The sequence below is a fragment of the Suncus etruscus genome, chromosome 8, assembly GCF_024139225.1.
Source record: "Suncus etruscus isolate mSunEtr1 chromosome 8, mSunEtr1.pri.cur, whole genome shotgun sequence".
NCBI lineage: Eukaryota > Metazoa > Chordata > Mammalia > Eulipotyphla > Soricidae > Suncus > Suncus etruscus.
In genome coordinates this window covers 18709944-18723093 of record NC_064855.1, presented here as the reverse complement: position 1 = coordinate 18723093, position 13150 = coordinate 18709944, and the positions used below count along the sequence as shown (strand labels likewise).

The 13150-nt window shown below is 46.5% G+C and overlaps 1 protein-coding gene across 1 annotated transcript; it reads left to right on the top strand.

Moving 5' to 3' along the window:
- Window positions 1-9844: 9844 nt before the first annotated feature.
- LOC126016142 (four and a half LIM domains protein 1-like) lies at window positions 9845-12937 on the top strand. The gene is made up of 2 exons (XM_049778688.1): window positions 9845-9871; window positions 12074-12937. The coding sequence occupies exons 1-2, from the start codon at window positions 9845-9847 to the stop codon at window positions 12935-12937; spliced, it is 891 nt and encodes a 296-aa protein (XP_049634645.1).
- Window positions 12938-13150: the final 213 nt, after the last annotated feature.

The window sequence follows — 13150 nt, the reverse complement described above, 5'->3', positions numbered from 1 at the left end:
CTTTTTCCTTTCTTGTCCTTTTCTCTCTTTTCCTTTCCTTTTCTCTCTTTCTTTTCCTTCCTTTTCCTTTCCTTTTCTTTCTTTTCCTTTTCCTTTCCTTTTCTCTTTCCTTTCCTTTCCTTTTCTCTTTTCCTTTCCTTTCTCTCTTCTCCTTTCCTTTCCTTTTCTCTCTTCTCCTTCCTTTCCTTTCCTTTCCTTTCCTTTTTTCTCTTCTTCCTTTCCTTCCTTTCCTTTTCTCCCTTTCTCCTTCCTTTCCTTTCCCTTTTCTCCTTCCTTCCCTTCCTTTTCTCCCTCCTTCCTTTCCTTTTCTCCTTCCTTCCCTTCCTTCCTTTTCTCCTTTCTTCCTTTTTCCTTCCTTCCTTTTCCTTTCTTTCTTCCTTTTCTTTTTCTTTCTTTCTTTCTTTCTTTCTTTCTTTCTTTCTTTCTTTCGTTCTTTCTTTCTTTCTTTCTTTCTTTCTTTCTTTCTTTCTTTCTTTCTTTCTTCTTTCTTTCTTTCTTTCTTTCTTTCTTTCTTTCTTTCTTCTTTCTCTCTCTCTCTCTCTCTCTCTCTCTCTCTTCTTTTTCTTTCTTTCTTTCTTTCTTTCTTTCTTTCTTTCTTTCTTTCTTTCTTTCTTTTCTTTCTTTCTTTCTTTCTTTCTTTCTTCTTTCTTTCTTTCTTTCTTTCTTTCTTTCTCTTTCTTTCTTTCTTTCTTTCTTTTTTTTTTTGGTTTTTGGGTCACACCCAGCAACATTCAGGGGTTGCTCCTAACTCTATGCTCAGAAGTCACTCCAGGCAGGGGGACCATATGGGATGCTGGGATTTGAACCACTGAACTTCTGCATGCAAGGCAAACACCTTACCTCTATGCTATCTCTCCACCCTGAAAGGCACTTTTCTTCTTCACCATTTAGCACATAGGTGTGGAGCTTGGTATGGAGGGCCAAGTGGGCAGGGGCAGAGCCTGGACCTAGGGGACAGGTAGTTCTTTCAGACCCTCAGGAAGCCTAGCAGCCCACAGCTGACTGCATTTCTTTCTCTGGACATAGTTGGGAGACTACTAGAAGCCTCTGCATTTGTGCCTGCAGGCCCGGGCTTTCATTTCTTGAGCCCTTCAGGAGCCCTGGTTTGCTCATAATGTGATGTGGTGCAAACAAGCTCCTCTTTGTCTCTGAGGTCCACCTCTGGCCCTATTAGATCCCTTTCCACCTCCTGGGTTGGCTTCCTTTTCAGATGAATTGGCCCCTCTGTCCTCACTGGGTGCTGTGCTCTGCTGGAATGTGGGTGTGTCTTCACCTCAATCCCCCAGCTGAGGCTTTGCTTACTTATTTTCAACAGACAGGGCTCAAATTAATCACTTTTGCAAGAACTCGGGCTCTTACAATGTTTTCTGGATTGTATTTTTTAAAATCTTTCTTTGTTTTGTTTTGTTTTGTTTTGTTTTTGGGTCACAACCAGCAGTTCTCAGGGGTTACTCCTGGCTCTATGCTCAGAAATTGCCCTGGCAGGCACAGGGGACCATATGGGATGCTGGGCTTCAAACCATCGTCCTTCCGCATGCAAGGCAAATGCCTTACCTCCATGCTATCTCTCTGGTCTCTTAAAAATCTTTCTTATACTTCTTTTACAGTTTGGATTTATATCCAGCAGTACTCAGGGAGTACTCTGGCTCTGTGATCAGGGATCACTCCTGGTGGGCTCAGGCAACCACTTATTGCCTGGAATTGAAGCTGATTTACTTCATGCAAGGCTGCCTTCGTTGTGTTAGCTCTCTGGCCTACTTACCATACCTTTTATACTGAGTTCTTTGGTAGGATCTCCCATCCAGCCTCACCAAATAGACCAGAAGTGTTTCGAAGGGTCCACAAATGACTGATTGACAGATAGCAGGTTCCTATGTACCTCAAGCAGAGTAAGAACCCAGCCCCTCTGGGTTCTCTGGCTCCAACTCCCCAACTTCAGGAACTGGTGACAGTTTCTATCATGTGAGAGGTTGAGTTCTCTCTCCTCACCCGCTGGACATGGTCCCCATGGTCCCCTAGCCTCCTTTGGCCTCACACTCTTCCAATGATTCTTCCATCACAGAGGCAATCCTCTGGCCCTACTGTGAAACAATTGATTTTTTCTCCAATGCTCTAAGAGTACTTCAATACCTATAACTATAGTTGCATGTTCTAGAAGGACATTAACTTCCATTAATGGATCACACTTCTTGCCTAAAGGCATGTTGCATTGGCAGAGTTAGGGGTGGGCAGGATGCTTTGCTCTTCTCTGTAGTCAGTGTGACCTGGACTTCTGGCTCACCCTTCAAGGTCCAGCTGCTGGGCTAGCCCACCAAGATTGGTCACTTAGTGCCCCATGGTGGTGGTGGTATTGGGGATGAAGATGGGAGGTTGAGGATCCTGTGATGTTTCCCAGTTTCTTATGGCCTTGCTGTCTCAGTTCAGTGTCGGCTCTTATAGGTGCAGAAACTAGTCTTGTTTTTGCTATTGTTGCTGGCCCAACTCTGAATCGCTCATGAAATCCTGAAGGGACTGATCCACAGTCAGGAAGCAACCCCACTTCCCTTGGGAACAGTGTGCAGAACCCAGAACACTGACACTTCTGATCCACAAAGTCCCTGTTTCCTCATCCCCAGAAGCCTGTGGATGTTAGATATTCCCGAGAAGACTTTGTTTTAGCCATACCTTCCAGCAGCATGAGTATGGATCATTGGTCCCATTTTTCTTGTTGGGTTCTATTTGTTTTCTTGCAGGGATCACACCTGGTGGTGCTCAGAAGTTGCTCCTGTATCTGGGAGTCATGCTTGGCCATGCTCAGGGGACCATGTGAATGTGGAGATTGAACCTGAGCCTTCTGCATGCATAGTTTATGCTCAATTCTCCCCGCTTAATTCCCTATTTCAAAGAGCCAAGCTTTAAGCGGCATTAGTTAGCCTAGTGCAGTGGTACTTGGCATCTTGACTGCCTTTACTTGCAAAAGTCCAAGTTTGAATCAGGACTGAATGAAGCTGTATTATCTGATCCTAATCAGAACTCTGAATGAAACTGTGATGCAGCCACTGCTATTGAAAACTTAGGATGCTGGGGGCTGGAGAGATTGCATGGAAGTAAGGTGTTTGTCTTGCATGCAGAAGGAAGGTGGTTTGAATCCCGGCATCCCATATGGTCCCCTGAGACTGCCAGGAGTGACTTCTGAGAGTAGAGTCAGGAGTAACCCTTGAGCGCTGCTGGGTGTGGCCCAAAAACCAAGAAAGAAAGAAAGAAAACTTAGGATGTAGTACTGGTTTGAGCTCTGGTTTGAACCAGGCTTATCATACAGGTCTCAACCTTAGCAATAATCTTTTGTGGCCACGTTGGTTCAAGTCCCTGAGATGCAAAATCCCAGATAGAGTTGGGAGCATACAGTTAACTGAGGTAGTGCTTCTCTCTCAAAATTGGCTTTGAAGAAGAAAGCAGCAAAGTGAAGAAGTGCCTTATAAAAAATTCTTAGGTAAAATCTCACCTTGCAGTACCCACCACAAGGGTGAGAAGGCACCGGAGCACAAAATGCATGGATACTTGTCCCCATTGCAGCAACCAGAGGACCAGCCTCAGCCTGTGTCAGTACTGGTTGTGGCCTCCCCATCCCCATACCTGCTAAGAGCAACTCTCCCTGTGCCCCGCAGTGGGACTTACTGAGGCAGCTGTGACTCCGAGGGTCGGTGCAGTAAGAGCTGATGTCCTGAATCCTGGCCTGAGAAGGCCAATGGTCTGATCACTATTGGCTGCTTCTGGTGAAATGAGAAAGGCCAGTGTTTAGTGACCAGTAAACCATCCAGCAGGGTTTACTGTGGAACCAACAGCAAAGACCAGGCCTGGCCTCACCTCAGCAGCCCTGTTGTGACAAAGCTGGTATCAACAGCACAGCTGAGAACAAGACTTTGGGATATTAGGACCTTTTGTGTGAGGACCTAGTCCCTGGTAGAATAGAAGCACTAATGTGGGCTTTAGCCCCTCTCCTCTGGTAGGTTGAAGAGGCACCCCAGGTAGAGGGGCCAGATACAGCAGTGATTCCGCACCCATGGGCTTGGGCCAGGACTCTTGCTGGCCAGTAACCTGCTGCATGTGGCCAGGCCAGCTGTGCCTTGGGGAATCAGACCCTTGAGGAAATGGCTCGGGGAACAAATGAAATCTCATCTCAGGTACAGGGACACCTGTGGCCGAAGATTCCTTCCCTCATGGAGGAGATTTAGAGTCAGAGCCTCCCAGGGCAGCCCAGGTATCAGGGACATGAAATGACAAAATCATAGTCTTTTCTCAGATCATTCACCGTGTGCCTCCAGAGCAGGGTCCTTGCAGTTGTGATGGGGCTTGGGGGTGCCACTGTGGATGACAGGGCCTGGTGGGAGTGTGTCTCAAACAGAAAGGCCAAGTCTGACACAAGGGGGACTGGCCACAAGGGCACCAGTTCTGCTGCCAGAGGGAGTGTTGGCCTTTGCTCAGTCTGCTGGGGAGAGACATGAAGGTCCTCAAAACTATCAGGGACACTGTTCAGCTTTGTCCTCTCCTACTGGCCTGATGCTTTCAACTTGGAACTGCCCATTCCCAGTGGTTCTGAAGTTCCTGGGCATCGGAATCTAGTGTCCACTTCTGCCTGCATGCTGACAGGGGAAAGGGGCATATCTTTGACCGGTGTCACTCATAAGGGGCATATCTTAGACTGACAACACTTGCTGTGTCCCCATGAACAACTCTCCCATGTAGCACTCCTTAGCCACAACTTTTTATCCACATCTAATCTGACTTCTCCAGGCTGTCACCCTGGGACTTTGGGTTACTGGTACAAGGATAAGCAAAACAAGGATGATTAAACTGGGGGTCCCCCTGACCCCTACCACCCTGGGGCTTTTCTCTAGATGCTTCTTGTTGATCCTCTGAGATCAGGAACCCTGAACCAGGAGACTTTGACTCCTCACCTAGACCCAGTGTTTGAAACTTTTTTCTAGAACACTGTTTTGAATGGTCCACACCCTGATTCCTAAAAGAGAATTGCTGCTTACTCTATATATACAGAAAAATTATAAAATTTTACATGGCATTTCTGAGTCCTGGGTCTCAGTCAGATCTTGAGGCAGGGCCCCAGGCTTCAGGCAGGATCTGAGGTGTTTTTTTGTCTGGCTTCCATCTAGACCAGCAGTGTTCCAGGTTCTTTCCTCACCTGCTTCCTCACCCAGCTGCACTCAGACTTGCTTATGCTGTGGCTTCTGTCCCTGATCTCTTGTTTCTGTAATGCCTCCCCCAATCATTTCAAACCATGGCATGTGTCTTGTGTACCCCAGCATGGATGAAGCTGTGGCTGTTTGTGTATTGTTCTGTCCTCTTAAGTAGATAATGTGCATCTTGAGGGGAGAAAGTAAACCTCATTTTATCTTCTTCCTTTTGGACCTAGCACAGTGGCCACGATACTGTAAGGACTCAGAATTGGTGAAAATGAACTTGAGATGTGTGAAGTTGTGCCTCCTGAGAAAGCTGTTTTTATTTTTGGGGTGTGTGTGTGTGTGTGTGTTTAAATTGTAGGGCCCAGAGAGATAGCACAGTAGTGTTTGCCTTGCAAGCAGCCGATCCAGGACCTAAGGTGGTTGGTTCAAATCCCGGTGTCCCATATGGTCCCCCATGCCTGCCAGGAGCTATTTCTGAGTAGACAGCCAGGAGTAATCCCTGAGCATCGCTGGGTGTGGCCCCAAAACTAAATAAATAAATTGTAACCCAGAAATGCAGCTGTAGTGATAGAGTTTAATAGTTGTGAGAGACAATTTGCAGACATAACCAAAAGGCATGTATTTGGGCTCTGCAAATGGTGTTTCACCCTGCCTGTCGGTGTGCTAACTTGTGCGTTTTTATTGGCTCTCATTTTGCTCCTTTGAAGATATAATTGCTTCTTGGTTCCATATTTCTATTGCTCATTACACTGTTCCATACCATTTCATTCTGAAAATAAAGCAAAATAGAATATTTAAAATTAATGATGTGGGTAGAGCTTTTTTTTTCCCCTTTCCTATACCTCTAGGCAGAATTAGCAAATGACTTGAATGTCAGCCATTTTTTTCCATCGGAAGCATCTGGGTTTCATTAGAGGAAGAAAAATCACTGATGATGAGGGGCAGGGTACAGGCCTCCTTTACAGGCACTACTCAGATTCTTATTGTATCTCTTGCCTACGCAGCAGGTCTGTGCTAGCCACTTCCTTCTAGATCAGTAGAGGGGTTAGCCTAATTGCTGTTAGAAGTTAAAAGTTGTTAGTGAGAATTTTCTATTGGTCTTCTGTAGATGACACCAGGAATGTCAGATTCTGGGTGAATTCCATGATCAGGCAGCTTAGAATGAAACACTTATATATTCAGACCATCTATGAGCAACTTCAGGGAGATAATTATTTTAGGTGAGAGTTGGATACTTATATTATTATAATATTATTTATTATAATGTATAATTATAATATTAAATATACTTATACTTATAGTGCCTCAGTCAATCAGGTTAGGAAAAAGTAGGGTGTTTAGGGAAAAGCAAGATGTGAGCTCTATGTGTTTAGCTCTAGTTTTCTAAGTCAAACAGTCCATAAGTGAGTGGCTTCTCCTAGGACACCAGCAGTTCTGTATCACAACTTCATCTCTTTTGCAGTAGTCCCTGTTCCTGAAGAAACTATAGTACTTGGATTTCCACAGGTCAGATTTTTCTAACTAGGAGGGTAATTGGATGCTTGTCTTATTCCACAAGCTCTGTATTGAAGTTAACATGCAATTTTTTTTCTTTTTGAGTCACACCTGGCAGTGCTCAGGGATTACAGGGGTCACTCCTGGCAGGCTCAGGGGACCATATGGGATGCCGGGATTTGAATAGCAGTCTGTCCTGGATCAGCATCTCTCCAGCTCCCTAATATGGAATTTTCAGTGACACAACAGTAGCACCATCATAGAGGCTGGGACATTTGCCCAGGAATGGCACCACCATAGTCGTAATTATAGGAATAGGATGTTGCTCCAATTATGAGCCACTTGTTTCACATAGACATTTATTACAGTGGAAAAATGTTACTAAATGTTTTGGCCCAACGTCTGTTTGGGCCTAAGCTTTTTTCTCCAATATGATTTTGTTTCAGGGACATCTGACTTGTGACTAGGCAACAAACTTGTCCTCAGAAAACTCTAGCAGGGTCAAAGGAAACTGGAAAAAGCTCCCTGAATTCATATGCTTCTGTGTTAATGGGCCACGTAAGACAAAGTTCTTCAGTTCCTGAAAACATGGCTCAGACAGGCTGAAACACTAAAGGGATTTTATTGGCCCACATACCCAAGAAGCCTAGAAAGTCTAGACTTGGGCCAAGACCTTCGCTAGCAACTCCAGTGCTGAATTTGAAAAGCCAGTCATGGTTTCCTTCTGCTCACAGACACTGCCCTGTCAGGCCACGAGATGGCTCTAAGTAGCTGTGAGGCAAAGAAGTTCCTTCTTCTCAGTCAAAAGAAACTCAAAATCCAGTGAGAAAAAGAAAGCGTGCGTTTTCCAGGTAGTTTCAGGGGAAAGACTGGAACTAAAGGGACAGAAGGATAGTGATGAAGGGTCTGTTGGCACTGTGGGGTGCTGGAGGGAGGCACAGTGAGGACAGAGGCATCAAATAGAAAAACCATTGCAAATCATGCCACCCAGTCATAAAACGGGGTAAAGGGAAGCGTGAAATGATTTTCCCCAGCATCTGCCAGAAATGTGGGTTCTTTTGTCTTTGATTGTCCCTAATTTGATCCCATTCTAATTAGGGGACAGGCAGTGTTTCACATTGCCTGAGATCAGTCACTCGCTTTCCTGGAATGCTCCTATGGAGTCACCTTCCATTTAAGCACAGGAGCTGTGTGAAGGAGGGAAAAGGACACCTGGGGGGCTGTCAGAAAGCCCCAGGTAAGGACTGTGAGGGCCTGTTTCCTCAAAGAAAAATGTCTTTGTTTTCTCTGGTGTTGGAGTGGAGAGACAGGTGGGCTCAGTCAAGATTGAGATGAAGCCTCAAGGAAAGGAAATAAAAACTCTTAAAATAACCCATGTTAAAGTTCCAAAAGGCACAGCCGCTATGGTAGAGACCAGAGCAAGCCACCCCTCCCATCCCCCTTGCCTCAAAAATTCTGGGGGACACTAAAACAAGGCCTGTCTCTAACTGTGCCCCCTGAAACTCCCCTTCAGAGCAACTTTGGGAGTTGGGGCAGTGGGAGGAGGCAACTGAGAGAAGCAACTGTGGGCAGCAGTTCCGGAGCAGGCCAGTCTCAGCTTCACATCTGGAGCTATGAACACCTCCCAATTTATTGCTGAAGACTACAGGTTCCATTTAATGTGCCTTCATTTCTTTCTTTTTTAATTTGAATTGGTCTTTATTGGGGGTACAGGGCATCACCCAAGTGCCCTTTTAGTCTTCCTGAGGTGCCTTCATTTCTTCCTCTGTCAGATGGGTTCCTAGTCACCTCCTTCCCTATTCTGTGTGGAGGAAACAGGGAAGGGAGGAAACTCCACTCTTTGTTCCTTATTTTAGCCTTGACCCCTAAAGTCAGGGACTTCAGCTTCCAGTTGCCTGAGTCCCATCACTCCTCACCAACTTCTCCCAGAGAAAAGAGAAACAAAAGCAGATTGATCAGCCACCGTGGTCCCTGTTGGATGGGTTCACCTTCATTGATTGAGTTACTCTAGAGCTGATGGGAAACTGTGTTCTGACCAGAGCCACTGGCATATTTAAAACAACATTTGCAGGCCCTGAAGTCAAGGGCAAGATAAGGGCCAATGTGTCATGAACCAGGGCCAGATCCCAGCCCTGCTCTGGAGAGGGAAAGAGAGGCGTTGTCTATGAAAGGGCTGAAGGTGCTCCCCCACCTCCATCTCTTTTTTCTCTCTCCCTTTGCTTGTTGGCAGACCAGGAAGCGCCCCAAAATTCTCTGGGCACTGTGTGTGGGGAGCCTGTGGAGACCTGTGAGTTGTTTGATCTCAACCCTTGGTGTCCCTGAGAGAGCATTTATCAAATTTAGCTGAGATCAGAGAGACTCACGAGTGCATGCATATGCGCGCACGCACACACACACACACACACACACACTTACTCAAACATATACTCACACTCATACGTATGCACTCAAACATACCTACATATTTATAAATACACACACTCACATATACACACATTCACACACATGCATACAGCCTTTTATTTAAGCTCTGAATTCAGCTCTTATTGGGATTCTGCACTAAGATCTGAGGTTTTGTGCTACCAATGTCCCTGAAACTGCTATTCTTTCCGTTGGGCTACTCTTGGTGTGTAGAATTTAACTGAGATAGGCTTTGGGAATGGAGGATCATGGGGGAGGGAGGAAGTAGAATTGTACAGGTGTTATGAAATACCAAGAGTATTTGGAATTTAAACAGATCTCAACTATCGGGTGGAACCAATCTCCTGAACAAGGATGTCTACACATGGCTTCACCAGCCTAAGCAGACCTGGCATCGCTGTAAGTTTCAAAAGATACGTGTCCATGACTGGGACCTGAATGACAGTATAGGATGGTATGGAAGCTGTCGCTGCTCAGCTGAAAGGAAAGAAAGCTGGGCCCTTCTTCTCCTTCCTGGTGAGAACATCTTTCCTTTCAAAGTCAGTGTCTGTCTGAATGTCAGAGAGTCCTGGGTATTTGGCCTCTATATGAAAGGTTTCACCAGCTTTATAGATACCTTGACTGCCTCTTCCTTCAATGCTGCCTATTCCTTCCCCCTTCACTCCGACAACTGCCATTGTTTGTTGTTGCCTAGGAATGTTTCCTGCCTCGGGCTGTAGTGAGCAGAGCTGTCAGGCATGAGTGACATCATAATGGACACATTCAAATCCAAAGGCCCAGTCTTAGTTCTCACTCTCCTTGCTATTTACCATTTTATTCAATGTTATTTAATATTTCAACAATTTATGTTTATTTTGGTTGGAGTGATAGCAGTGCAGATAGAGTGTTTGCTTTGCATGTGGTTGACCCAGGTTAGATCCCTGGCATCTCATATGGTCCCCTGAGCCCACCAGGAGTGATTTCTGAGCACAGAGCTACGAGTAACCCCTGAGCACCACAAGGTGTTGTCCCCAAATCCCACCCCGAAATTTTTGTTTATTCATTTACTTTGGAGTTTTTTTGTGCTACACCCAACATAGCTCAGGGTTTACTGCTGGCTCTGTGCTCAGCAATCATTTCTGGTGGGACTTTAGGGACCATACTTGGTGCTGAAAATTGAACCTGAGTCACCTGAGTACAAGGCAAACAACCTACCCACTATATTATTGCTCTGGCCTTCAAGAGTTTATTTTAAAAGACAAATTTTCACTATAATACATCTATGCATTTGTATTTTTGATGGTACTTGCATCCAGCTTTGTTTTTGGGTTGGAGTTGCCTCCCAGCATTGTGTTGGGAATTGAAGCTGGTTTCCTGCCTGTGAAATGTGCTCAGCTCATTGAGCTCTCGCCTAGCCCCTCACATTTATCTTAAAAAAAATATCTTGGGCCGAAGTGGTTACACAGTGGAAAGGCATCTGCCTTTCCCACACTAACCTAGGACAGACTGTGGCTTGATCCCCCAGCATCCCATATGGTTCCCCAAGCCAGGGGCAATTTCTGAGTGCATAGCCAGGAGTAACCTCTGAGCGTCACTGGGTATGGCCCCAAAACCAAAAAAATAAAAAAATCTTTTCTAATTTTAACTATTTTTTTCTATAGTAGTGGGAATAATATACTTAATTATTTATTCTTTTGCTTAATATATATAGACATACCAACATTAGAGCAGAGCTGAAGGCAGTGTATAGTATAGGGCATATTCCTTATAACTTAGAGGACAAAACTGAAGGTTTGGTGGACAAACCTGGCAAAGGCAGTGGCCTAGACAGCGGGTACCTAAATGCCATCTATCCATCCATATTGGCAGTAGGACCCATATCTCCAGATATGGCCTCAGTACCTGGTGTGTTGCCCATGTCCTTCCTAGCCTCTACTGCATCATTGAATCATTCAAAGAGGAGGCTTATGTGTCTGTACCATGCGGGGCTCATGAGATCTGTCTAAATTAAGAGGCACCTTTCTTTTTCAGAGTCTAAGACTAACACCAGGATACTCTGCTGAAGGGCTGCCCCACCCCCGCCAGAAGCCTCACTGTTGAGGTGATTGAGTCATAAAAGGGTGTTTGAGTCATGTAAGGTGCTCAACACTTCAGTCTAGTGCAGCTGAGCTGGGGCAGAGTGCCACAGTCTCTGCCAGGACCAGAGACAGGATGAGCCACCACTAAAGACCAAGACACCTGAAGTTCTGCCATGGCAGGGCAAGACCAGTAGGGACACCAGCACCTGCTGGTATAAGTTTATATCCACTCTGTCACCTGCCTTCCGGGGTTTGAGCTATGGGAGAGAAGAAACAGCTGAAGTGAGGCTGAGGTTAACCGTTCACACCATCTGAGAAGTAAGCTAATCCCATAGTGATATAAGAAAAAAAAAATAAGTTACCTGTACCCCCAGTTGGTTCCTGGTCTGTTTTCATTTTGGGTCAGGTTGTAACACAACTCTGGTTGTGTGGAGGGAGCGGGGCCAAGAGCTAGCACTCCAGGCCACAATCCTGTGGAACTTTGCTGGCAACTGTATTCTGCTGTGACCGTTCCATCCCATTCACCTTACACCCAGTAGAAGCTCAGCCTGTCTGTGCCCCCCAGATCAGCTTGCTAGACTCGTGATCCCATCATTCTGTTCCTGTCCCCTCTGTTTGGACTGTGTAGCTCCTCGGGTTCTTGGGCTGGCAACTGGTAGAGACTGACTGGAAACAAAGCTGCCTTTGGGGAAAACAACTTCGAAGTCTGCCAGGCACAAGGTCACACTGGGCCTTGAACTTAAACTTGACTGAGGACTTTTCACCTAACGGTGCCAGTCCCTCGGTGTTGACTAGATCTTTCTACTAACAGCCACTCTTTTGCTCTCAGGCATGAATCTCTCTGGACCCTCTGCCTCCTTGAAAGGAGACACTGCCCAGACTGACCAGTAAGCTTTCGAGGAAACCCAGCCCAGAGGAACCAAGTCCTCCTGCCACAAGGAAGGCCCCATGGCTGATAAATACAAGTGCCTCTACTGCAAGGAGTCCCTGCAGGGCAAGAAGTACGTGCAGAAGGATGGGCAGAACTGCTGCGTGCCGTGCTTCGACCAGTTTGGAGCCAACATCTGTGAGGAGTGCCAGAAGCCCATTTGTGTGGACTCCAAGGAGGTGCACTACCAGAACCGCTTCTGGCATGACACCTGCTTCTGTTGTTCCCTGTGCGGCCAGCCCGTGAGTGAAGACACATTCGCTGTCAAGGAGAACAAGATCTTATGCAACAAGTGCACACTGCTGGACAACACCCTGTGCAAGGGCTGCTTCCATCCGATTGTGGCGGGGGACGAGAGTGTGGAGTACAACGGCATCGTGTGGCACAAGGACTGCTTCATCTGCAGCAGCTGCAAGCAGGTCATCGGCCTCGGCAGCTTCTTCCCCAGAGACGACCAGTACTACTGCGTGTCTTGCCATGAGGCCAAGTTTGCCAAGCACTGCGTGAAATGCAAGAAGATCATCTCGTCCGGAGGAGTCACTTACCAGGACCAACCATGGCATGCAGAATGCTTCGTGTGCTCCAACTGCTCCAAGCAGTTGGCTGGGGAGCGCTTCACCACCGTGGAGGAAAACTTCTACTGTGTGGATTGCTACAAGAACGTCGTGGCCAAGAAGTGTGCGGGCTGCAAGAACCCCATCACGGGCTTCGGCAAAGGCTCCAGTGTGGTGGCCTATGAAGGACAATCCTGGCACGACTACTGCTTCCAATGCAAAACATGCTCTGAGAACCTGGCCAACAAGCACTTTGTGTTCTACGACAACCAAATTTACTGCCCTGAGTGTGCTAAGAAACTGTAAAGTGGTGGTCTCCTGGCCTGTCCCATGCAAATTGAGTCTTATTTTTTTTTTATACTTCTCTACCGCTTGCCTCGAACCAACCCCTGCCCTGTCTCATTTCCAGCCATGCCTGCTCATAGCAGTTAGGCACACAGTAGGTACACAGATCCAATCTGTTAGGCAAACAGGGTGGGTGGGCATGCACAGTGGCCAGTAGCAAAAGGCAGCTCCTTT

What these genes read in the sequence shown, in the direction of transcription:
- LOC126016142 (XM_049778688.1), top strand. Translation starts at nt 9,845, where the DNA reads ATGGACACATTCAAATCCAAAGGCCCA. An exon ending in CATTCAAATCCAAAGGCCCA is followed by an intron (nt 9,872 to 12,073) that starts GTCTTAGTTCTC and finishes AGAGGAACCAAG; the next exon opens with TCCTCCTGCCACAAGGAAGG.